The sequence below is a fragment of the Erinaceus europaeus genome, chromosome 4 (genome assembly GCF_950295315.1).
Source record: "Erinaceus europaeus chromosome 4, mEriEur2.1, whole genome shotgun sequence".
NCBI lineage: Eukaryota > Metazoa > Chordata > Mammalia > Eulipotyphla > Erinaceidae > Erinaceus > Erinaceus europaeus.
Genome location: NC_080165.1, coordinates 95,376,622 through 95,401,644, shown reverse-complemented (window position 1 = coordinate 95,401,644; position 25,023 = coordinate 95,376,622). Strand labels below are relative to the sequence as shown.

The window sequence follows — 25,023 nt, the reverse complement described above, 5'->3', positions numbered from 1 at the left end:
GGCAATAGGGAGAGAGAAAGAGAGACACATGCAGCCCTGCTTCACCACTTGCAAAGATTTCCTTTTGCAGGTGGGGATCAGGGGCTCGAACCCAGGTCCTTGTGCACTATAACATGTGAGCTTAACCAGATGTGCCACCACCTGGTCCCTTCCTCTCAATTTCAATTTCTCTCTGTTCTGTCCAAAAAAAAATGGGAAAAAATGGCACGAGGAGTGGTACATTCGTAGTGCTGGCACCGAGCCTGAGATAACCTTGGAGGCAGAAAAAAAAACCCAAAAAACTATTTCTTGGAGTATAGCAGAGAACATATTAATAAACCTGCTTTCCAGTTAGCTCTAGAAAGTCTCCTTCAGTGTATGCAACTTACCATCCTAGTGTGATTTTGATGTTTCTAGCTAATTAAATAATTAACATAAATTATTCCTTCCTTCCTTCCTCCCTTCCTGTTGCCTTCAGGTTTGTTGCTGGTGCTCAGTGCCAGCACTACAAATCCACTACGCCTAGCGGCCTTTTTTCATTTTATTGTATATGACAGAGAGAAATTGAGAGACAAGTGGGGAAAAAGAGAGGGAGAGAGAAAGATAGACACCTGTAGACCTGCTTTGCTGCTTGTGAAGTGACCCCCCTGCATTTGGGAAGCAGTGCAATGCCAGGGTAGCAGGTGCTCAAACCTGGATCCTTGTGCTGGTCCTTGCGCTTAGTACTATGTGTGCTTAACTGGGTGTATCACACTACCTGGTCCCCTTCTTCTTTCCTTTTTTAAATGTATGACTGAAAAATTCATCAAGGCAGGGCCTTGAGCAGGAAGAGCTGCCTTCCAAGGCTGAATTATTTTCATTGGGAGACACTACATCACTGCTCCCCTATCCATGGAGCTACCTCTGTGGCACCTATGGCATTTTCCTGGGGTGTCAGGGCTCAAACCCTGGCATGGATGAGTTATCTCCTAGCCCTAAAATAAATTTCTCAATAAGAAAATTCTGAGATGTCTTTTTAAAATGTACTCTAGATTTCTATCTAACATAATTTAACAGTGAATGCAGCTTAAACATTTTCTGTACAGCTTAAAGAACAGGGATTCTATAATCAGAAACAGCTGAGGTCAAATTTCTGCTCTGCCTCTAAACAAGACTGTTTCCCGAGGTTATTTTACCTCTCTGAGCTTATTTCTGTAAAATGGGGATAATGCCATTACTGAGTTCTTGTGAAAATTCACTTGTAAATATTAAAGACATTACAAATGCAGCTGTTATTACTGTAGCTTACTAATAACTCTTACTCAGCCAGATGGACCTGCAGCCATTCTATCGTATTTTTTTTACTATTAAGATCTATTTACTAATGAGAAGGGGAGAAATGGACGGGGTGGGATGTGTGTGTGGAAGAGAACGAACCAGAGCATCACTCTGGCACATGTAATGCCAGGGACTGAATTCAGGACTTTATGCCTGAGAGTCCAATGCTTTACCCACTGTGCCACCTCTTGAGATGTCTCTGTCTCTCTCTCTCTCTCTGTCAGAGTCAGCCCAGAGCAGTGAAGCCCTAGAGAAGGTGTGTGGGGGGTGGGATAACAGAAAAAAAAGTCTAATGTGGCACTGGGGCCTCATGTATGTATACTATGAGCAGTCTCCCTGGCATTTTTGGTATACCTTTTAAGAAAGTAATGAGGGACACACACACACAATGGCTCCACCATCTATAGCACTCCCTCAGTGCCATTCATGTTGCCAGGGTTGAACCCAGCACCTTGCACACATCAAAGGTGGGCTTTCTCCCAGTCCTCATTCAGAGGTATTTTTCATTTCCTGACTGAAATGCCTACTCATTTCCCCCTTAGAATTCCTACTTAGCTTTAGGAATCAGTTCAGATGATACTTCTTTCAGGAAACCCAACACTCTTTTGTTTTCCCCTGCATGTCCATAGCATACTTTGCCGAGGTTCAATACATTGAATATTTTCAATCTCTCTTACTAGAACTAAAATTCTTCAATACTCTACACTGTATCTTTCTCTTCTCCCTCTCAAACTGGCATGGAGACAGTGCAGAATATACATAAATATACATATAAATAAATCTCAGAAATATGTGTAGAGATTGAACATGCATTCATTTTTATTACCTCATTTAATTTTTCATAAGACCCTTGTAGTTAAAAGTAGCTCCCCACCCTGGGAATAAAAGAACAGGACCAGAGAGGTCATGTGCCTTGTGTCTAGTTAATGTTCCTTTCTCCAGGGGCCCTGAACAGCTGTTTTTGTACCTACTTTTGTTCTTCAGAGACCATCTTCTTTCTAGTTCTTAACTGTCCTATTGTATTACATTTATTATTTTATTTCATATTACCACCATGGATCCATGCACTCCTGCCCCCCACTCCCCACTGGGGCTGTACCACTCCAGGCTGACTTTTTCAGACAGAAAAACAGAGACAGAGAAAGACCACAGTACTGAAGCTTCCCTCAGTGGTGTGGGGGCCGTGCTCAAACCTGATCGTGCCCATGACAAAATAAGCGCCCTATTTAAGTGAGCTGTCTTGCTGGCCCCATGTCTTCTGTCAAATGGGGGTTCATGGTTCTTATCAGTCAAGACTCCCACATATGAACATGTCTATGTAGCAGGCACTCGCTACCTGGTAGGTGATATCTTTCACTATTTGTTGCTATTACTATTCAACTTTAGTTGTAGCACAGAGAATTTATAGAATATCATCACAAGCCCAGTTCTATCTCAGAACTTAATTTATTGGTAGGTGATGAATCATACCTCAGTGTGCCAGGTACTAGGTTATCTGGTCATCTTAGAGATGACCTTAGAAATATAAACATTATAAAACATACAGATAACTTAAGGCACACGTCTGGAGCAACAATATGACACTGTTTTAAATGGCAGCCAATGGGCTTTTATTGATTTGGGAAGATTAGGTTAGTTTGAAATGTTTATCTTGCTATTTTAAAATGAAAAACTTTTATGCCAAAATAATGCTACATGCTTTCTCTACTCTTCATAGATCCAGTAGCAAACAAACATACCACAATAAAAACACTGCTCAAGCAAAAGTCAAAACTAAATATGTTAGCTTTTACCAGGGAGATAGTCTGATTACCTTTCAACCACTCAAAAATATCCAGTGAGAGAGTTACAGCCTTGCTATCTTTGTTTTTCTTTTTAAAATTTTATTATTATTATTTTGCCTCCAGGGTTATCATTAGGGCTTGGTGCCTGTACTATGAATCCACTGCTTCTGGAGGCCATTTTCCCCCCATTTTTGTTGCCCTTGTTGTTGTTGTTATTGTTATTGCTGCTGTTGTTGGACAGGACAGAAAGAAATTGAGAGGATGGGAAGACAAAGACCGGGAGAGAAAGACACCTGTAGAACTGCTTCATCACTTGTGAAGTGAACCCCCCCACCCCCCACCAGCAGATGGGGAGCCGGGGGCTTGAACCAGGATCCTTACGCCAGGCCAGTCTATGCACTTTGGGCATGTGCACATGCACTTAACATGCTGTGCCACCGCCTCCCCCCCATCTTTGTTTTTCACACCTGATTTCCACCTTGGACCTCTTACGAATGCCCCGTTAACGAATGCCAGTCCAACACTGCCTATTACACCTTGTAAGACTTAAAAAAAAAAGTTTATTACATTTTATGAGAGGTCAGAGCACTATTCTAGTACAAGCAGCCTCCAGTACAAGATAAACTCCTTTCCTTAAAAAACAGTAACTGTACATCCCATAAATATCCACTGGACAGATAAGTCCAGAGTATGAATTCAGGTTTTTTGAAAGTTAACAATCAAATATGAATTCATAAAACACTTTTTGCTAAAATCTGAAATTCATTTTCACCAGCAACTGCTGATCACATGGAGGAATTATTAATATATCCCTACCCTAGAGGTTACTTTATTTTCCAAGGCTCAAAACTTTGAGGGAATTGGGTGGTAGCACAGCAGGCTAAGTGTGTGTGGTGCAAAGCGCAAGTACCAGCGTAAGGATTCCGGTTCAAGCCCCCGGCTCCCCCTGTAGGGGAATCGCTTCACAGGTGGTGAAGCAGGTCTGCAGGTATCTCTATCTTTCTCTCCCCCCTGACTTCCCTTCCTCTCTCCATTTCTCTCTGTCCTATCCAACAATGATGACATCATTAACAATAGTAACTACAACAATAAAAAACAAGGGATACAAAAGGGAATAAAAAAATAAATATTAAAAAAAAAACTTTAAGGGAAACCTTTATACTTATCCAGGCTTTTGGCTGTCTAGGTTCAAGCTTAGTAGCCTGATCTCACTGGCCTTCTGTCCAGAATCTCTTACAACTTACTTTTACCAGGTGGGATAGATAGCATAATGGTTATGCAAGGAGACTCTCATCCCTGAGGCTCCAAAGTCCCAGGTTCAATCCCCCAACCACCACCGTAAGCCAGAGTTGAGCAGTGGTTCTCTGGTTTAAAAAAAAGAAAAAAGAAAAAAGGGAGTCGGGAGGTAGCGCAGTGGGTTAAGTGCCCATGGTGTGAAGCGCAAGAACTGGCGTAAGGATCCCCATTCGAGCCCCCCAGCTCCCCACCTGCGGAGGTCACTTCACAAGAGGTGAAGCAGGTCTGCAGGTGTCTACCTTTCTCTCCCCCCTCTGTTTTCCCCTCCTCTCTCAATTTCTCTCTCTGTGCTATCCAAACGACAGTGATAAACAACAAGGGCAACAAAAGGGAAAACATAGCCTCCAGGAACAGTGGATTCATAATGTGGGCACTGAGCCCATGATAACCCTGGGGGCAAAAAAATTGTGTTTATTATAATGAGACAGAGAGAAATTGAGAAGGGAGGGGGAGATAGAGAAGGAAAGAGACAGAGAGACACAGGCAGCCCTACTTCACCACTTGTGAAGTCTTGCTCCTGCAGGGAGTGGGGAAGCTTCATGAGTGGTGAAACAGTGCTGTGGGTCTCTTCTCTCTCTTTAATCATTTTTACTTAATTTTTAGACAGCCAGAAATTGAGAGGGAAGGGGATGATAGAAAGGGAGAGAGACATCTGCAGCACTGCTTCACTACTTGCAAAGCATTCCCCTGCAAGTGGGAGCCAGGGGCTTAAATCTGGGTTCTTGCACATTGTAGCATGTGCACTCAACCAGGTGTGCCACCACCCTGCCCCATGTCTCTTCTATTTCTCACTCTACATTTGTCTCTCACTCTATCAAAAAGTAAATAAGTAAAACACGCACACACACATACACACACAAAACCAAGATGGCTGGTTTGTTATTCCTATCTTCCCAATAAATGGTGAGTTCCTTAAAGTCAAGAACTATGTCCTGTTCATCTTAGTACCCATAATGCATTGAGCTTGGCCAATAGTGGGTACTCACATGGTGAAAGAATGCACAGCTGACACTAAAAGAGAATACCAGAAAGTAGCCTGTACCAGTTGGCAGGTAATCATTAGTTAATTCCATTTATTTGGTCATCATTGACTTTTTTTTGAAAACTTATTTTTCTTTTTTGCCACCAGGGTTACTGCTGGGGCTTGGTGTCTGCACTGCTCCTGTGGCCATTTTTTGATATATATATATATATATATATATATATATATATATATATATATATTTTTTTTTTGGGATAGGACAGAGAGAAACTGAGAGAAGGGGAAGATAGAGTGGGAAAAAGATAGAAACCAGCAGACCTACTTCATCACTTATAAAGCGACCCCCTAATCGCTGGGGAGCCAGGGGGTCGAACTGGGATCCTTTCACTGGTCCTTGCGCACTGTACTATGTGCACTTAACCCGGTGTGCCCCTGCTTGGCCCCTAAAAATCTATTTTTCCAGATGAAATTATAGAATACTTTTTTACTATCTCACCAACTGTCCTCAGCAGATGGTGAAAGGAATTGGGTGACTTGTATGAATTCTCAGTACCAGTCAGAATAAGGCACAGTATTTCTACACTATGCTTGGCAGGAGGCTTCTATTCTCTTAATCCATGAATAATAAAGATTGCTTCTATTAATGTACCAGACAGATGTGGCTGCTGGTACTATTTTATACTTTATGTCATTCCAACATGTCTCCTTTATCTGGTTACATCCCCAATGGTTCACTTCAAGCTGCTTTATGCCAAGCCCATTACTGTCAAAGAAAAACCAAAAATAAAAACCTGCTTCTTCTCTTACTTCCACCACCCTCTCCCAAAGTAAAAAATAATAATAATAAAAAATAAAAGTTTTACCTTTTCTCCCCTCTCTCTGTCTCGGTCTTTCTCCTCTCTTTTCTTTTTTTTCTCACTGTGCCCATCTGTGTGGAGGCCAGGAAGTGGTGGTGGGGGCGTTGCTGCTCCAATGTATGAGACACTAGGAGGAGGAGGTGGTGGAGGAGGAAGAGGTGGTGGAGGAGGAGGAGGAAGAGAAGGAGGAGGAGGTGGATGTGTCATGACTGGGACTTCTGCTGTTGATACAGAAGAAAGTCCTGAACTTCTCTTGGACTTGGAATGCCGCCTTTCTCTATGCTTCTCCTTGTCCTTTTTCTTTTTGCTTTTCTTTGACTTCTTTTTCTTCTTGATTTCCCGGTAAGAATCATCGATTACCAACTCCCCAGCCTCTAGTTCCCCTCCAGAGGATGAGTCTGATTCAGCAAGGGGAGGGTCAAGTCCTGAATGGTCAAGGTTTGCACTGTGGGATTCAGGAAACTGGGACGTGTCAGATCCACAACCTTCAGGGCCAGGAGACGAATGCGGGTCGGAGGATGATTTGTGCTTTTTCCGGTTTGCTTTCAGAAAGCTCTGTAACTCATGCCCTAGGAGTAAAGCACCTTGCTCATCCCGAGAGGATTTTTTAGAAGATTTTTTCACAGTTGCTTGTTGAGAGGGGTACTGAAAAGATTCCTCATCAACTGAGCTGCTTCCCTTTTCCTTTGGTGAGAGAATCAGCTTCATTTTTAAACCATCGGGTTCACGAAGGGTCAGTGTCTCTGTGTTCACATAAAGTGGTTTCATTTTTTTGGATTTGTGGGAACTACCATCCTCCAGGGATAGTTCCCCACTGCTTCCACTTATTTTCTTCCTGTGGTGTTCCTTTTTACTCTCTGAATGGCTTGAAGAACTCGAGGATTTTTCCCCCATTTTCCTGGAGGACTTGGAGCTTGCTGCCAGTGGAGAAGTAATAGCTTTCAACAGGTCCATAGCTGTATCAGCAGACTGAGGACTGGACTTTTTCTTTTTCTTCTGTGACGATTCCAAAGATGAAATATCTAGAAATAACCAAGAGACATAATGTCCATATGACAGAAAGTAACTTCCAGCAAGTTTTCTCTTGCAAACAAAATACCCAACTAACATGAAGAAGAGGCTAAGAGCAGTGATTGGAGGGGAGGCCCTTCAATTGATTCCTGATATTCAAGAGGAGGCCCTTGTGCTTCTTGACTTGGTAGATTCTCACTCTGACTCTGGAGATAGTTGTTGTCACTAAAGTTGTTTTTCTTCACTGAGTCTTCACAAGCAACCAAAGAGCAAACCCAGAAGAATGGATATAGCTGTGGGATCACAAGTAGTTACAGTTTAAGATTATACTGCAGACAGCGTGTCATTTGTTTCTGTGCTCAGGACAAACCCATTCTATTAGGTTAGTCTCATCATTCCTGTGCATAATGTAGCTAAGAAAAGCTGTTGTGAGTAGATACACATTGGATTGAGAAGTAACCCACAGGTACAGGCCAGAGGGCCCAAGACTACGTACAGCAAAAGGAATGCTAGATAACAATGAGCACGAGATAAGTGGATGGTTGGGGGGGAGAAGGAACCTGGTACCTGGTATATCACAAATGAAGACTGTTCTTCTATGCTGAATCCTCCAAAATACCAGCCCTCCACCTCTCTCCTCCTTCACACTGGTTTATCGGCACTCAGAACAAGAACCACTGTCCTGTTAAATAGGCCACTGAGTCAGCAACATCTGGATCCCTTTCCCCTACCCCGACTCCAAGAACCAGTGATGTGTTTATCCCACTTGCTGCCCTTTCCGAATCTTACCTCCATAGTAGTAATCTTCAGAGGAATGCTTCCTTTTCTTCTTGTGTGTGTCCGTCCCCAAGAAGTAAAGTTCACTGTCCTGAAATTAAAGAGGAATAAGAATGGACCAATGAACATGATGATGAGAGGCAAAAGCTGTTTGGAACCAGTCTTGTTTTCTGATGATCTGATTTTGGGAAACAAAGAAAAACACATGAAATAACAACAACAGACACAGATGATGCCTTTAAGTTTTTTTAAGTGTTTTTCTTGAGATAGTAGGAATAATAAAGTTATTTTAAAAATTCCCTATTCAAATGTTTAGAATTTACCTTTAATTTCTTCTTGGAAGAATTCCTGACCTGAGCAGCGATTTCTTCCTCTTCCCTTAAAAAATCTTTGTAAGAACGTTTCTTTTCTCGTTGGCTTCGGCCAGCTGCTAGTCCTATGTCCTCAAAGCTGTGATCACCATCAAAGCAATCTGAGAAGCACAGGTTCAGGCGGGAAAGGAAATGAGAAAATGCAGTAAGTAATAAATAACCAAAATCACTACACATTTAATGCAACAGTCCCTCCAGTTCCAAATTAAAATGTTTCAATAAGTCCACTGGAATACAGGGCTAGGTCCAAGAGGACAAGAAAAAGTTTTCTTGACTTGGCTGCAAATAAAAGAATCAAACCTGAAGAAACAATGCTTCCACGCTATGCAATGGCCCAATGTGCATCCTCAGACATGGTTTCTTAGTTGTGATTTGGCAGGTGGACACAGACTTGCAGAGGTAAGGCTGAAAAGAATAAGGATTCACGTGCTGTGCTGCTCTGTGGGAGTCCAGTAAGTGATTCCTATCCCCAGACTTCTGTACAATGGAGCTGGCAAGGACCATGAGTGCTGCAGGGGATCACCCCATTAAGACTACAGAGACTTATATTTCAGACTCTCGTGTTGGAACCCTGTTCAGGTTTTCATTTCCATGGGCCCAGACTAGGGATGACATGGAGGCTGAGTATCACAATAGTGTTCTGGATGGACCATCACTTGGGACTTCAAGCTGTGATGGTCTCTATATCCTTGGGCTGCAAGGGTTGAAGAGGATACCCCCTTTGAAATGCTTCTCAGATTAAGGGGTCATACCTTCTTTCTTCATGGAGTCATCATAAGCCATGGCGGTCCTGCAGGGCCTTTTGAGAATGCCACTGTGTCCAGGCTCCTTCCCGTCTACAGGACCAGGTCTGAGAAACAAAGAAGGAAAACCCTCCTGTAATGTGAAATCAGTCTTCCAGATGGAAATATGTAGTGATCCAAGGGCAGACTGGATGGGTAGCAAGAAATAATGGAGTGTCCTGTGACCTTCTCATTCTGTTTGTAAATATACTGGGGCTTTGGAACTGCAGCAAGTGCACTAGGCTTAATTTTACTTGATTCATGAACTAAAGTTATTGCTTCAGGAAGTACAGAAAACACCTTCCATGTTAAAAAAAAAAAACTTCAAAATTAATGAGAATCTGAAATGCCAACAGGACTGACAACACTGACACATGGTAAAAACTGACATAAAGTCAGAGGGATAGGTTCAATTATGGTCACAAAAATGAAAAGATAAAGTAGGATGTAGAAGAAGACAGATTATATGATACATTTGAGACCACAGATCCTATTATTTGAAATTATAGCCTAAAATTCATACTGCTATTTAAAGGGAATACAGTGCCATTAAATAGCATTAGCATATTTTATATATGGCTATGTAAATTTGCTAAAAAAATCACAAGTATCAAAGTAACTAATCACAAACTAACTTTATATGTTAGTTGGTCATATAACAGTTTTCAACATCATCAAGCCTTAAAGTCTAAGTAAAAATAATTATCATGTCCACTGGTGAAGAGATATTTTTATGATTATAAGGACTCTATTTACTTGATTTATTTTACTTTTAATTTAATTTTTTAATTTTTAAATTTATTTTTTTTGACATTCATGTCAAAATATAAATTCTTTAAATAAAAGGACAGTGTCACACGTCCTATGGGAAAAGGCTCTGCAGCAAACTTAAATGTTATATACTAACTATACTGAAATGTTCTCATCTAGTTAATGAAATGCTTAAAAATTGGGTATCATAGGTCACTCAAATTCTACTTTCATTACTAAAATGGGATCTAGAAATGCTAAAGGACACTTCAATGAGACATAGCCAATCCCTTTAGGTAGATATGAAACTTTTTAAAGATGGGTTGATTAAAAAAGGAAAATGCTGAAAGTTACATTTAAAATAAACTACAGAAGAAGAATTGCACAAGTTAGATAAAATACAATGTACAGATACATCTTAGTTGAAAACAGAAAAAGAGGCTTTACCAAGAATGATTTATAAGAATATGGAGAAAACAAAAATAAAAATAAAACAAAAAAGCAAGCAAGCAAGCATCTCTAATTTCCTGAGAAGTGAGATGAGGAATGATCTGGTCAAAGTAAAAGAAAAGCTTGAGTGAAATAAAAAAATGAACTGAACTATTTTAAAGATAATGTAGATAGCTCTTTACTCAAAGGGTTTTTCACAGGGAACAAAGGGTATATAAGGATAGGTCTCATATAGAAATACCAGGCAAGTTACATAATGTAGCCAGCTTTTCATGTGCTAACATTAAGGACTGTATTAATCTTTCTCAAATGGAAATTAATGTCCTCTTTCCACTCATGTAGCATGGACTCCAAAAGGAACCAGAGGAGGAATGTCAGAGGAAATCAGAACCATTCATTTGAAAACAGTATATCCTTTCATTGGCAAAAAAATATTATTAGATGCTACTAGTTTTCATAGGTTGATAAGGCCAAGAAATACTACATCTTGAGACCACAAGCAAAATGTTCTACATGGCAAAATGTTTGAGAATAAAGGTGTGTGTGTGTGTGGGGGGGGGGGGATGAAGTAAAAAATACTCAGTATGAAAAGTAAGGTCACCAGTCTGTTGTCAACAACAAAATACACCTAAATGAAGCAAAGACAGGTCCTAAGGCTCATAAGCAGGTCTTTTTTTCAGTAACATAAAAACTGTACCATAGGGCTGGGGAGACAGCATAATGGTTCTGTAAGACTTTTGGTCTGAGGTTCCAGGTTCAGTCCCCAGCACCACCATAAGCCAAAGCTGAGCAGTGCTCTGTTCTTTCACTGCCTTTCTCTCATTAAAATAAATTTTTAAAATACTAAAAAACCAAAAACAATGCTATAAAAGTAACATAAAGAACAGTCAAGGGGAGTCGAGTGGTGGCTCAGCAGGTTAAGTGCACATGGCGCAAAGCGCAAGGACCAGCATAAGGATCCCGGTTTGAGCCCTGGCTCCCCACCTGCATGGGAGTCGCTTCACAAGCAGTGAAGCAGATCTGCAGGTGTCTTTCTTTCTCTCCTCCTCTCTGTCTTCCCCTTCTCTCTCCATTTCTCTCTGACCTATCCAACAACAACGACATCAATAACCACAACAATGTTAAAACAACAAGGGCAACAAAAAGGGAAAAATAAATAAATATAAAAAATTATTAAAAAAATAACAGTCAAAATAGGTATTAAATATCTCTAAAGACAGTATGATGATGTGACTTACTGGACTATGAAATTGTACCATGGTCTGATTACTATCCTGAAGAACAACCAGAAGATTAAAATGGTGAAAGGGAACAGAAAATTAGGAACTGCCCTTCAGAAGCACAGACCACTCACACACAAAAGTAGACATTAGCATTATGTGTTGGAGTAAGGCCAGCATTTGTTTAAATTTCTATAGACATTCTCAAGAATATTTTATAAATCACAGAGTTAAATAATCTATGGGGGGGGATAGAACCTGAAGGTACTTGAAGTTAAGTCCAATTCACTAGAGAACTCAATCAAGAGCTTTAAAAAACTAAAATTAAACAAAATGAACTGTCACCCACAGCTTGGGTAGAGTAAGTTCTTAAGCTCTTTAGAATCAGGATATTATGTGGCTCAGGGGTTAGTTTTGGTTGCTGACTCAAAAGAGAGATGAATCCAGATAAAGAAAACTCAAGCAATAGGGCAGAAGTTAGAAAGGAAAAGAAAGTTAGGGCAGCATTAATATATTCCAAGTCTCAAATACTATCTATGGTAAATGCAATCGAGGTTCAACAGTAGATTTTAAAGGTTAGTGAAAAGAATTGTTTTCCACAGCAGAAAACAGAGGCCATAATTATACAAAAACACTGGAAAAATGTAAAGGTTTTTTAAAACCCATCCTCGGATTTCCAAACTTTTGGGAGGCTACAGAATACAATGTTGTCAACTTCAAAAAGCAGGGACAAGTTTGTAACTAGAGTGCTAAGAAATGACAAGCGCAAGTAAAAGTGCATTCTTTAACAACATTCTTGGAAGAAATGTGCCATAAGTAAAAAAAAAAAAAAAAAAAACTGTGCACTTAGGAAAGGTGCAAACTGTTAAATGGAAGTCTTGAACTTTTCTTCAGGATATAAAAAAAGGTTTGCAGCGCTGCTCTTGTAGATAAGTATACAAGTCCTGTTCAGGCATAATGGGTGGGGGAAGGAGCCCCCCCCCCAAAAAAAAAACTATCAGATTTTGTACTTTGTTATTTTCAAAGTCTCAATGACAAACACACGGGGAAAAAAGTTTCAGAAGGTAACTAATTTCTGGAGACAATTTCAGCCCCAGCCATCACCAACAAGCTTCTTCCTCCCAAAATAGAAGACTGACAGAGTGGGAAGTAAGGTCAGCTTAAGTGCCTGGTCCTGGATAGTAGCTTTGCTCTAGAATCCGAGGTCTCTTCTTTCAGGAAGTTATCCTGCGCAGGGGAAGATGCATCCATCTGTTGCTACTTTTCTGCATCTCTGTTGTGACTTCCAGGAGATGAGCAGGCGATCTCTTCTCATTTTCTCCCCCACGCCCCTCCAACCTCAGCAGGAATTGTCGCCCCTTCTTTCTCCAAGGACCTACCACCTCTGCAGCACTCACAGCTCCTGCCAGCGGGGTGGGGTCTGACACCTGTCTCCTCGCAGGACCACGACCCCCGTGCAGATTGGCACACTTTCCCTCAAGCCGGGGACACCTACCCACATTTTTGCTAACTCTTGCCCAATAACACAGACTTTGCTCTGGATTCTTAAAAAAAAATTTTTTTTTAAAAATTTCTTCTGCTACCAGGGAATAAAAATCAACCACCAGGGTTTACCCAACGGAAAGAAAGGGAGGAGAGAAGATGCTTCTCTTCTGCACGATCTAAGATTAAAAAAAAAAAGTCACTTGAGGAGCAATAGCCATGGGCAGGAAATGGGCCTTAATGGCGAATAAGGTTTCACCTCGCAGCTACCATGCCAAGTGGGGAGCGTGTCCGTCCAGGTGCCCCCGGTCCCCTCGCAAAGCAAAAGGGATTCGTTCTCCGGGCGGTTTTGCAGTAGCAGTAACAGCAACAGCAGCAGCAGCAGCAGCAGCAGCAGCAGCAGCTAGTCCCACAAAACAGCGAGCTGCACGGAGCCTCGCCCGCCGGCCGCCCCGCGCCCGGCCCTCCCTCCCGCGGCGGCCGCACAAGGGGCCCTCTCCCCTTGACAGCCCGGGGACCCCCGCGCCCCGGCTCCCAAACCCGCCACGCCCGGGCCCGGCTCCCCGCGTCCTGGCGCCCCCGAGGGCGGAGACGGCCGGGAGGGAGGGGCGGCCCCGGCCCGCAGCCCCCGGCGCGGCCGCACGCCCCCTCCCGGCCCCGCGGCTTTCCCGCCTTCCCCATTTGAACGGCGCCCGCCCGCCTTCCTCCTCCGGCCCGCTCCAGCCCCTTCCCGGGGGCGGCCTGCGGCCGCTACTCCAGTCCCCGGCTCGGCGCCCCGGCTAGGCCGCGGCGGGTCTGGGGCGCCCCCCGAGCGGTGTCGCGAGCCGCAGGCGGCGGGTGACGGCGGGGCGGGGCCGCTGCTGCCTCGGAATGGGGGCCCCGGCCGGCCTCGTGAGGGCTCCGCTCGCCGCTACCTTCACTTGGCTCGTCTGGATCCCGCCTCAGCGCCGCCGACCGCCGCCATCTTGGAGAAGGAGAGAAAAGCGCGAGCGGCCAGGGAGCCTCAGTCGATCGCAGAGCGCAGGCTCCGGCTCTAGGAAGAGGAATCCCGATGTTGGAAGAGCGCCGAGCGCATCGAATGAAACCCAGAGTTTGCAGACATCCGGAGCTATTTGAGAGTTAGCTAAATGCCTGGCTTGAACTGACACAACTTTAAGAAAATCTTCTCGCTTAAGACTCACTGCATCCCTTGTCACAGTTTACAGCTGAGAATCAGGCTTGGTTAAACTGCACCCCCAGCACACAGGTGGCTGAGTGGGCCGCAGGCTACTTCTCCAAGTCTTCTGGTTCCTAAGTAAGCATCTTCCCTAAAGAGTGCAACTTCCTTAAAGAAAAAAATGTATGAAAAAATTCCCTCTGACTGCAAAGCCTTGGCCCACGAAGATTAATAGCAGCGGTGCTTACTTGAAATTTAGCATCTACATCCAGGTGCCTGACATATTGTGGGTGAAGTGGAAGATCATCTTTTTAACAATGCACTTGGTAAAATAATTTGCATGGCGAACACCTGCCCCTTTGCATTTCTCCCTATAAATTATTTGCATTTAAAATTAGAATCTTTAAAAAAGAGGTGTCACAGGCAAGAGAAAGAAGGATTTTTCTGATTTGCTCTGGAGAGTTTGGTCGGATGGGTAGAATTACAGTGTGCAGATCTGAATTCAATCTGGAAGCTAACCTATTTCCCCAGAGTTGTTTGATCATGCTTGTCTATTTTGTACAATACTGAGGTTCCCATCGCTGTAGGGATCTAAATAGAAACAATCCACTTAGTTACTGTAGCCAGAGGCAGAAAATGATCTTAACATGTATGGACTCTTTGAAACTGCAAAATATTGTGCCTGTGTATATGTATTTTTTCCTGGGATTTAGATCCCATCCACGATTAGCAATCCTTGTCCTCATGGCCTTTCAATTCCAGAATTAGACAGGTGCTACCTGAGACCGAGAGCAGCATGCAGATTTGTCTCAGATCACATTGTCAATTAGTGATCAGATAAGCACTAAATGCTAAGTTATTGGCTGGGGGTTCCATGTTCCCTTCACCTTCTCTTTAGCACCGAGAAGATCAGATTCTGTTTCATTACCACTCTATTAAGTGCGATACTGAGCTGGCCAAACCCCAGAGACAGTTTCTGAGAATCTTGCCCTCCACTCCTCTCAGAGTAAATGCAAATGATGAATAAATCTAACATCCAGCCCCATCCTGCTCATCCCAAAGACAGGCAAAGCATTTCACTCAAAATGTATGGAATTGCAGATCTGGGGCATTTTGATATTAGGCATCCTAGTGAGGTATTCAAAAGCCTTAAAACTGTATTTTCTATCTGGGGGATACTGCATAATGGCTATGCTAAAAGATTTTTGTTCCTAAGGCTCCAAAGTCTCAGGTTCAAGATCAGAGCCTTGAACCTTGAAAAAAAAAAAAAAGCAATTACCTCTTGTCCTGGATTCCTGGGGGATGTTTTCAGTTGCAAAAGAGAGAAATCCAATTCAAACCAGTTTACCAGAAAAGAAGAATGTATGGGCTGACTAGACTGAAGCTGAGGCACCTACTGGTCCTCCTGAACCAAGGGAAGAGTTCAAGCTGGTCTCCTGCCTTCTCAGTGTGACCTTTTCTCAGGGGCCAAGTGATGACTCCCAAGAGCCCCAGGCTTCACCATTTTTGTTGATAGCAGTGTCCCAGCAGGGAGCAGTTTGGTTCAAGAAGACCTGCTCCTCCTGAAGAGTAGGGGAGGGGTAGGTAGCCTCAAGGCAAATCAGGGGTTATTGTCAGGTCAGAAGATGACTGGTGCTAGGTGGGTAAAACTAACTTTCTACTCAGTTTTACCCTCTGTGCAGATCAGTGTCTCTGGAATCCCATTTCTTGCTTTCTTTTCTTTCTCCCCCCTCCACTAGAAGAAGGGCATATCAAGTTATCCTCCCCGTTTTGTACACCCTCTGCACATTTTTCTATTGCTAGATGGGATGTTGTCCGCTTTATCAGTAGTTTAGTCATGCCAATTCCACCCTTCCAGTTGGAATTTTTATATTTTATTTTGTTTTATTTTATTTTATTTTATCTCCAGGGTTATTGCTGGGGCTTGGTGCCTGCACTACGAACCCACTGCTCCTGGAGGCTATTTTTTCCCTTTTGTTGCCCTTGTTTGTTATTATTATTGTTGTTATTGCTGTCATTGTTGTTGGATAGGACAGAGAAATGGAGAGAGGAGGGGAAGACAAAGAGGGGGAGAGAAAGACAGACACTTGCAGACCTGCTTCATCACTTGTGAAGAGAATCCCCGGCAGGTGGGGAGCTGGGGGCTCGAACCAAGATCCTTATGCCGGTCTGTGTGCTTTGCGCCATGTACGCTTACCAGTTGGAATTTGTTCTGTTGTTTTCCCTTCTGGGGGCAATGGCTTGGTGTAGAGCACTATTCAGGCTTCAATAATGTGGTGTTATGACTCCACGCCTGTGTGTGAGATACCACAATCACCTCCCCAAGCCTGCTTCTAGCATTCACCATACAGTAGATCCACTTTGCCTAGTTTGTCACCATGCCACTTTAACTTCTGAGAATTGTCATGCATGAAAATGTCAAAGATTTGAAAGGAATGGGAAGAGCATTTGCATAACACACACACACACACACACACACACACACACACACACTGGGAGAGCCAAGGGTTTGTTTTTTTTTTTTTTTTCCTTGAGTACCATCCTCTTGTAATCAGGCTGCCTGATTTGTATTTGGTCATTGGCTGGCCTGACCCTGGTACAGTGGGGGGGCTGATGGACTGCGATCCTGCCTCCAGGTATGCAAATACCAGCACCTGGGGTACCTGTCTTCTTCTTCTAGCGTTTGCCCTTCTTCCGTAGCCAGTCAACAGCGTCAGGTTGAGCCTGATGTAAAGTTTCGAGACCTCCCTTGAATCTGGAGAGGTGGCAGTCATTGACTATGTGGGTCATAGTCTGTCTGTAGCCGCAGGGGCAGTTCGGGTCGTCTCTGGCTCCCCAGTGATGGAACATAGCGGTGCACCTGGCCATGGCCTGTTCGATAGCGATTGAGGAGGGCCCAATCATAACGTGCTAGGACAAAGCCGGGTTGACGCTTGCAGGGGTCTGTGATGAGGTGTTTGTTCTTTACCTCAGCTGACTGCCAACTCTGTTTCCAAGAGACTGGAACAGAGAAGTTCAGTGTAGGCGTAGGGGACCAGATTGGGTGACGAGACGTCAAGCGTTGAACAGGGTGGGCGAAGATATCCGTGTATATTGGCAGGTCCGGTCGAGCGTAGACGTGGGAAATGAACTTAGATGATGCCGCATCCCGACGAATATCTGGCGGGGCCATGTTGCTAAGAACTGGCAGCCATGGAACCGGGGTGGAATGGATGGTTCCAGAAATTATCCTCATGGAGGAATATAATTTGGAATCGACCAAGTGGACATGGGGGCTACGGAACCATACTGGGGCACAGTATTCTGCAGTGGAATAGCATAATGCCAGGAGATGATGATCATAGTGTGGAAGCGCTCGCGCCCCATGAGGAGCTAGCCAGTCTTGCAATGATGTTATTCCTCGCGCCCACCTTTGCTGCAGTTTTTATGAGATGTTTGTGAAATGACAGAGTGCGATAGAGAGTAACGCCAAGATAGACTGGCTGGGCTTCATGCCGGATTCTTGTATCGCCAAGCTGCACATTAAGCTCACGCGAGGCCGAGGCATGGGTTACCTGTCTTGTTTTACCATCTCTCCACCAAAAGCTTTGGTTGGGGACTCAAGGAGAGGAAGTGCCTGGGGAGGGGTCTAGGAGGCAGAGGGCCTGTGGGTTCCTGATCTGTTCTCAATTTTTGCTCAGCTCCCAGGGTGTGTACCCAGTGCCTTGCAGGGAATTTTTGGGGGCCTTTCAAACTAGATGAAGGCAAGAGGCGTCTTAGTGTTTCTGATTCATGCTATGAGAGTAAGGAACTGGGGCTACTGAAGGCCGTATCTTTTGGAGAGAGGGAGAGAGGGAGAGGGAGAAGGAAAGGGAGAGGGAGAGGGAGAGAGTGAAAGAGGGAGAGGGAGAGAGATAGATATCTGAATTAATGGGACCAAACTTAAGATGCTCAGTGTCCCAACCAAGCTTTCTCCTGCCCTCCCTTGTCCCTGCACTGCTTTATCACAGAAAAAAAGATGATAATGACCTGACATTTCATTTTTTTCCTTTTCATCTTAAATTTTTTTTTCCTCTTTTTATTTGATAGGACAGAGAGGAATTGAGGGTGGGGAGAGGGAAGTAGAAAGGGAGAAAGAAAGAAAGACACCTACAATACTTGCTTGACGACTAGTGAAGCTTCCCCCATGCAGGTGGGAACCAGGGCTTGAACCTGGGTTGTTGTGCATGGTAATGTGTGCACTTAATCGGGTGTGCCACCACCTGCCCACTCCCCTTATTTCTTTTTTTAATTTAAATTTTATTATCTCCACTTATTTGATAGAGACAGTCAGATATCAAGAGGGAAGGGGGAGATAGAGAGGAAGAGACAGAAAAGACACCTGCAAACCAGCTCACCACTTGTGAAGCTTTCCCCTTGCAGGTGGGGACTGGGGGTTTGAACCTGGGTCCTTGAGCATTGTAGCACGTGCGCTCTACCAGGTGTACCACCACCCAGCCCCCTTATTTTTTTTCTTTTTTAAAAATTTTCCCTTTTGTTGCCTTTGCTTTTAAAAATTGTTGTAGTTATTATTATTGTTGTTATTAATGTTATTGTTGTTGGATAGGACAGAGAGAAATGGAGAGAGGAGGGGAAGACAGAGGGGGGAGAGGAAGATAGACACCTGAAGACCTGCTTCACCCCCTGTGAAGCGACTCCCCTGCAGGTGGGGAGCTGGGGGGCTCAAACTGGGATCCTCACACTGGTCCTTGCGCTTTGCGCCACGTGCGCTTAACCCACTGCACTACCGCTCAACTCCCTCTCTTTCTATTTTTAAAGTCTATTTATTTATTTACTTATGAGTAAAATGGAACAGTAGAGAAAGAAAGAACCAGTGCATCACTCTGGCCCAATGATACTGGGGATAGAACTCAGTACCTTGTGCTTGAGTGTTTAATGCTTTATGCCACTGCACCCAGGTTGCCAAAATATGCTCTCTATCTATGATAAACTTAAGTTAGAAGTCAATTGTATATTAAAAAAAAGAAGTCAATTGTAGGCGTCATGTGGTGGCATACCCAGTTGAGTGTACATGTTACCAGCCTCTGGTTCCCACCTGCAAAGGGGAAGCTTTCTGAGTGGTGAATCGGGGTTGCAGGTGTTTCTCAATCTTTCTCCCTCTCTGTTTCTCCTTCCCTCTAGATTTCCTTCTGGTTCTACCCAGTGAATAAATAATGTATAAAATTATTAAAAAGTAAAATAAGGAAATCAAGTGTATATATACCTGGAACCTCAGTCCCTCAACAGCCTTTCCTGATGGCTGTGCAGGGAATCTGGGGTGATGGGGTTCTCAGAGATGTCCCCTCTCTCAGCTCTCTTTGCAGTCTTGCAGCTGTCTGCCTTCTACTTATTGGTTTGGAGCCACAGTTTAACATATAGAAGAACCTCCAGAGAGAAGAGGGAAAGGGGCTCAGCTGTCTCTCCTATGAAGTTCACAGCCACTCAGCAAATCTTACAGGTTGGGGGTCATCTTGCTGGAGCCAGATTGCTGGAAAGAATGGGACCTGAAGGGGATGGGGATGGGGTTGCAAATTGGAGAGTGTGGTCCTGAGGGGCTGGACCAGATGTGGCTGTGGTACTGAGATTTCCGTTCCCAGAGGTGTGTGTGTGTGTGTAGGTTGCCATAGCACTGTGGTGTAACAGTCAAGCTCCCCTCTAGAAGCTCATTATAAGAGTTTTCTGGGACACTTGGGGACCACATACCTTTTGTTATCTTGGTTCTCCTTGCCAAGTATAACACACAGGAATTTTGGGGAAGATCTTGTACATGGGAATTATTTATACTATCCTTGCAACTTTCTTTTTCTTTTTATGCCTCCAGGATTATTACCAAGAGGCCATTCCCCCCCCCCCCATTTTTGTTGTTCTTGTTGTTATTGCTGTTGTTGGATAGGACCGAGAGAAATCGAGGGAGGAGAGGAAGACAGAGAGGAGGAGAGAAAGACAGAAACCTGCAGACCTGCTTGAACCAGGATCCTTACGCAGGTCCTTGTGCTTTGCGCCATGTGTGCTTAACCCACTGTGCTACCACCCAGCTCCCAACTTTTTTTTTTAAATCAGAAATCATATTAAAATATAGTTGGGTGGAAGAAAGATGTTTGCATGTGTGTTGGGGTCTCTTACTCAGTCATGGGGAGGGAGACCTTTCTTTTTTTTTTCTGGGGAAGCTGAGCTCCAGGACACATTGGTGGTGTCTTCAATCCAGGGAAGTCTGGCCGGCATCCTGATGACACCTGGAACCTGGTGACTGAAAAGAGAGTTAACATACAAAGCCAAACAAATTGTTGAGCAATTATGGACCCAAAGCTTGGAAAAGTGGAGAGGAAGTATTAGGGAGGTACTCACTGCTAACTCTAGTATACTTCTGCTTTCTTACTTTGGTGCCATACTCCAAACTCAGTCAATTTCTGCTTTGCGTTTCTACTTCTTCTTTTTTTTTTTTTTTTTACATGCATAACATTCCCCAGATTTCCATTTAGCAATACAACCCCCACTATTTCATTCATCATTTTTCATGGACCTGTATTCTCCCCACCCACCCACCCACCCCAGAGTCTTTTACTTTGGTGTAATACTCCAATTCCATTTCAGGTTCGACTTGTGTTTTCTTTTCTAATCTTGTTTTTCAACTTCGGCCTGAGAGTGAGATCATCCCATATTCATCCTTCTGTTTCTGACTTATTTCACTCAACATGATTTTTTTCAAGGTCCATCCAAGATCGGCTGAAAACGGTGAAGTCACCATTTTTTACAGCTGAGTAGTATTCCATTGTGTATATATACCACAACTTGCTCAGCCACTCATCTGCTGTTGGACACCTGGGTTGCTTCCAGGTTTTGGCTATTACAAATTGTGCTGCCAAGAACATATGTGTACACAGATCTTTTTGGATGGATGTGTTGGGTTCCTTAGGATATATCCCCAGGAGGGGAATTGCAGGGTCATAGGGTAGGTCCATTTCTAGCCTTCTGAGAGTTCTCCAGACTGTTCTCCACAGAGGTTGGACCAATTGACATTCCCACCAGCAGTGCAGGAGGGTTCCTTTGACCCCACATCCTCTCCAGCATTTGCTGCTGTTACCTTTTCTGATGTGTGACATTCTCACAGGAGTGAAGTGATATCTCATTGTTGTCTTGATTTGCATTTCTCTGACAATCAGAGACTTGGAGCATTTTTTCATGTGTTTCTCGGCCTTTTGGATCTCTTCTGTGGTGAATATTCTGTCCAATTCCTCCCCCCATTTTTGGATGGGGTTATTTGTTGTCTTGTTGTTGAGTCTGGTAAGCTCTTTATATATGTTGGTTATTAAACTCTTATCTGATGTATGGCATGTAAAGATCTTCTCCCATTCTGTGAGGGGTCTCTTGATTTGGGTAGTGGTTTCTTTTGCTGTGAAGAAGCTTTTTAATTTGATGTAGTCCCATAGGTTTATACTTGCCTTAGTCTTCCTTGTAATTGGATTCGTTTCATTGAAAATGTCTTTAAAATTTATGCGGAAAAAAGTTCTTCCAATATTTTCCTCTAAGTATCTGATAGTTTCTGGTCTAACATCCAAGTCCTTGATCCACTTGGAATTTACTTTTGTATTTGGTGAAATACAGTGATTCAGCTTCATTCTTCTGCATGTTTCAACCCATTGTTTCCAACACCATTTGTTGAAGAGACTCTGCTTTCCCCATGTAATAGTCTGAGCCCCTTTGTCAAAGATTAGATGTCCATAGGTGTGGGGCCTCATTTCTGGGCTCTCAATTCTATTCCACTGGTCAGTGTGTCTGTTCATGTTCCAGTACCAAGCAGTTTTGATGACAATGCCCTATAATATAGTTTGAGATCTGGCAGTGTGATGCCTCCGGTTCTGTTCTTTTTTCTCAAGATTGTTTTGGCAATTCTAGGTCTTTTCTGGTTCCAGATAAACATTTGTAGCATTTGTTCTATTCTCCTAAAAAATGTGCTTGGGATCTTGATGGGGATAGCATTAAATTTGTAGATGGCTCTGGGTAATATATTCATTTTGATGATGTTAATTCTTCCAACCCATGAGCATGGAATATCTTTCCACTTCTTTGTGTCTTTTTCAATTTCTTTGAGTAGTGACTCATAATTTTCAGTATACAAGTCTTTCACTTCTTTGGTTAGGTTTATTCCTAGATATTTTATTGTTTTTGTTGCTATAGAAAAAGGAACTGATTTCTGGATTTCAATTTCTTCTAACTTAGTGTTTGCATAGAGGAATGCCACTGACTTTTGAATGTTAATTTTATAGCCTGACACATTACTGTATTGCCTGATGATTTCCAAAAGCTTCTTGCTAGATTCCTTAGGTTTTTCCATGTATACTATCATGTCATCTGCAAATAAGGAGAGTTTGACTTCTTCTCTTCCAATCTGTATTCCTTTAATTCCTTGCTCCTGCCTGATTGCTATGGCAAGAACTTCCAACACTATGTTGAATAGTAATGGTGATAGTGGGCAGCCCTGTCTAGTACCTGATCTGAGGGGAAATGCTTCCAGTTTTTCACCATTGAGTATGATGTTGGCTGTAGGTTTGCTATATATAGACTCCACTATCTTCAGGAATTTTCCATCTATTCCTATTTTTTGTAGTGTTTTGATCATAAAGGGATGTTGTATTTTGTCAAAGGCTTTCTCTGCATCTATTGATATGACCATGTGGTTTTTGGTCTTGCTTTTGTTGATGTGGTGGATCACATTGATTGATTTACGTATATTAAACCAACCTTGCATGCCTGGGATAAACCCCACTTGGTCATGATGAACAATCTTTTTGATATACTGCTGTATCCGGTTGGCTAGAATTTTGTTCAATATTTTCGCATCTATGTTCATCAGAGATATTGGTCTGTAGTTTTCTTTTTTGGTTGTGTCCCTGTCTGCTTTTGGTATCAGGGTGATGTTGGCTTCATAGAAGCTGGCAGGGAGTATTCCAGTGTCTTCAATCTTCTGGAAGACTTTTAAAAGTAGAGGTATTAGTTCTTCTTTGAAAGTTTTGTAGAATTCATTTGTAAAACCATCTGGTCCAGGACTTTTATTTTTGGGAAGATTTTTGATAACTGTTTCAATTTCATTAGCTGTGATGGGCCTGTTCATGTTATCCACTTCCTCTTTACTTAGTTTTGGAAGTTGGTAGGTATCTAGGAAATCATTCATTTCTTCCAGGTTCTCTAACTTGGTGGCATATAGTTGTTCATAGAAGCCTCGCGTGATATGTTGAATTTCTGCAGTGTCTGTTGTGATATCTCCTCTTTCATTTACTATCCGATTTATTTGGGTCTTCTCCCTTTTTTGTTTTGTGAGTCTGGCTAAAGGTTTGTCGATTTTGTTTACTCTTTCGAAGAACCAACATTTACTTTCATTGATATTTTGTATGGTTTTCCTATTCTCAATGTTATTTATTTCTGCCCTAACTTTAGTAATTTCTGTCCTTCTGGTTGCTTTAGGGTTCCTTTGTTGTTCTTCTTCTAGGTCTTTAAGATGTGCAATCAGGCTGTTTATTTGTGCCTTTTCTTGTTTCCTAATGTGTGCTTGTATAGCTATGAACTTCCCTCTTAGGACTGCTTTAGCTGTGTCCCAAATATTTTGATAGCTTGTGTCTTCATTTTCATTGAACTCTCGAAACATTTTGATTTCTTCCTTGATTTCCTCTTTGACCCAGAAGTTGTTAAGAAGTGTACTGTTTAGCTTCCACATTTTGGCACTGTTACTAATCTTTTGTTGATTGTTAAGTGTTAGTTTAATTCCACTGTGGTCTGAGAAGATGCTTGGGATGATTTCAGTGCTCTTGAATAGGCTGATGCTGTCTTTGTGGCCTAACATATGGTCTATCCTTGAGAATGATCCATGTGGATTTGTGTAAAATGTGTATTCCAGTTTCTTGGGATGAATGACTCTGAAAATGTCCAATAGTTCTAGTTTATCTATCTCTTCATTTAGCTCCCTTATGTCTTTACTGATTTTCTTCCTGGATGATCTGTCAAGTTGAGATAGTGGGGTGTTGAAGTCCCCTACTATGATTGTGTTACTGTTAATATATTGCTGTAGCTCTTTCAGTAGAAGTTTGATGTATTTAGATGGCTTCTCATTGGGTGCATAGATATTAATAATTGTTAAGTCCTCTTGATTGACTGATCCTCTGAGCATTAAGTAGTGTCCATTCCTATCTTTTTTAATCTTATGTATTTTAAAGTCTATCATGTCAGATATGAGAATAGCTGTTCCTGCCCTTTTTTGTGGGCCATTGGCTTGTATGATAGTTTTCCATCCTTTCACTTTAAGTCTGTGTTTGTCTTGTTGCGTTAGGTGAGTTTCCTGTAGACAACATATTGTTGGGTTGTGTTTTCTGATCCATCTTCCTACTCTGTGTCTTTTAATAGGTGAATTCAGGCCATTCACATTTATTGATATCAAAGATTGAAGATATTTTAACGCCATTCTTGTAGAGTTTTAGAGTGTTTTGATATATGTTCTATTTGTGGTGGTCTGGTTGTTTATAGGAAACCTTTCAGAACTTCTTTCAAGGCAGGCTTGGTGATGGTTGCTTCCTTGAACTGTTGCTTGTCTGAGAAGGTTTTGATGCTTCCATCTAATCTGAATGACAATCTAGCAGGATATAGTATTCTTGGCTGAAAACCTTTCTCATTGAGCACTCGATAGATATCTTGCCATTCTCTTCTGGCCTGTAGTGTTTGTATGGAGAAGTCTGCTGCTAATCTTATGGGTTTTCCTTTGTAGGTGACTCTTTGTTTTTCTCTTGCAGCCTTGAGGATCCTTTC

At 42.7% G+C, this 25,023-nt stretch overlaps 1 protein-coding gene across 5 annotated transcripts in view; it reads right to left on the bottom strand.

Moving 5' to 3' along the window:
- HMGXB4 (HMG-box containing 4) overlaps positions 1-14,088 on the bottom strand; it is a 33,025-nt gene extending 18,937 nt beyond the window's left edge. The window contains exons 1-7 of one of the 5 annotated variants that reach the window (XM_060190096.1): positions 13,973-14,026; positions 9,127-9,224; positions 8,675-8,779; positions 8,327-8,475; positions 8,016-8,094; positions 7,794-7,908; positions 6,222-7,237 (exon numbers count right to left, since the gene is read on the bottom strand). In XM_060190096.1, the coding sequence (XP_060046079.1) occupies positions 6,222-7,169 (948 nt within the window). In that variant the 5' untranslated portion in view covers positions 7,170-7,237; positions 7,794-7,908; positions 8,016-8,094; ... (2 more) ...; positions 9,127-9,224; positions 13,973-14,026. Of the gene's footprint in view, positions 1-6,221; positions 7,238-7,793; positions 7,909-8,015; positions 8,095-8,326; positions 8,476-8,674; positions 8,780-9,126; positions 9,225-13,328; positions 13,445-13,972 lie in introns of those variants that run through there. The other 4 variants (XM_060190094.1, XM_060190097.1, XM_060190095.1 and 1 more) reach the window with 4 other exon arrangements.
- Positions 14,089-25,023: the final 10,935 nt, after the last annotated feature.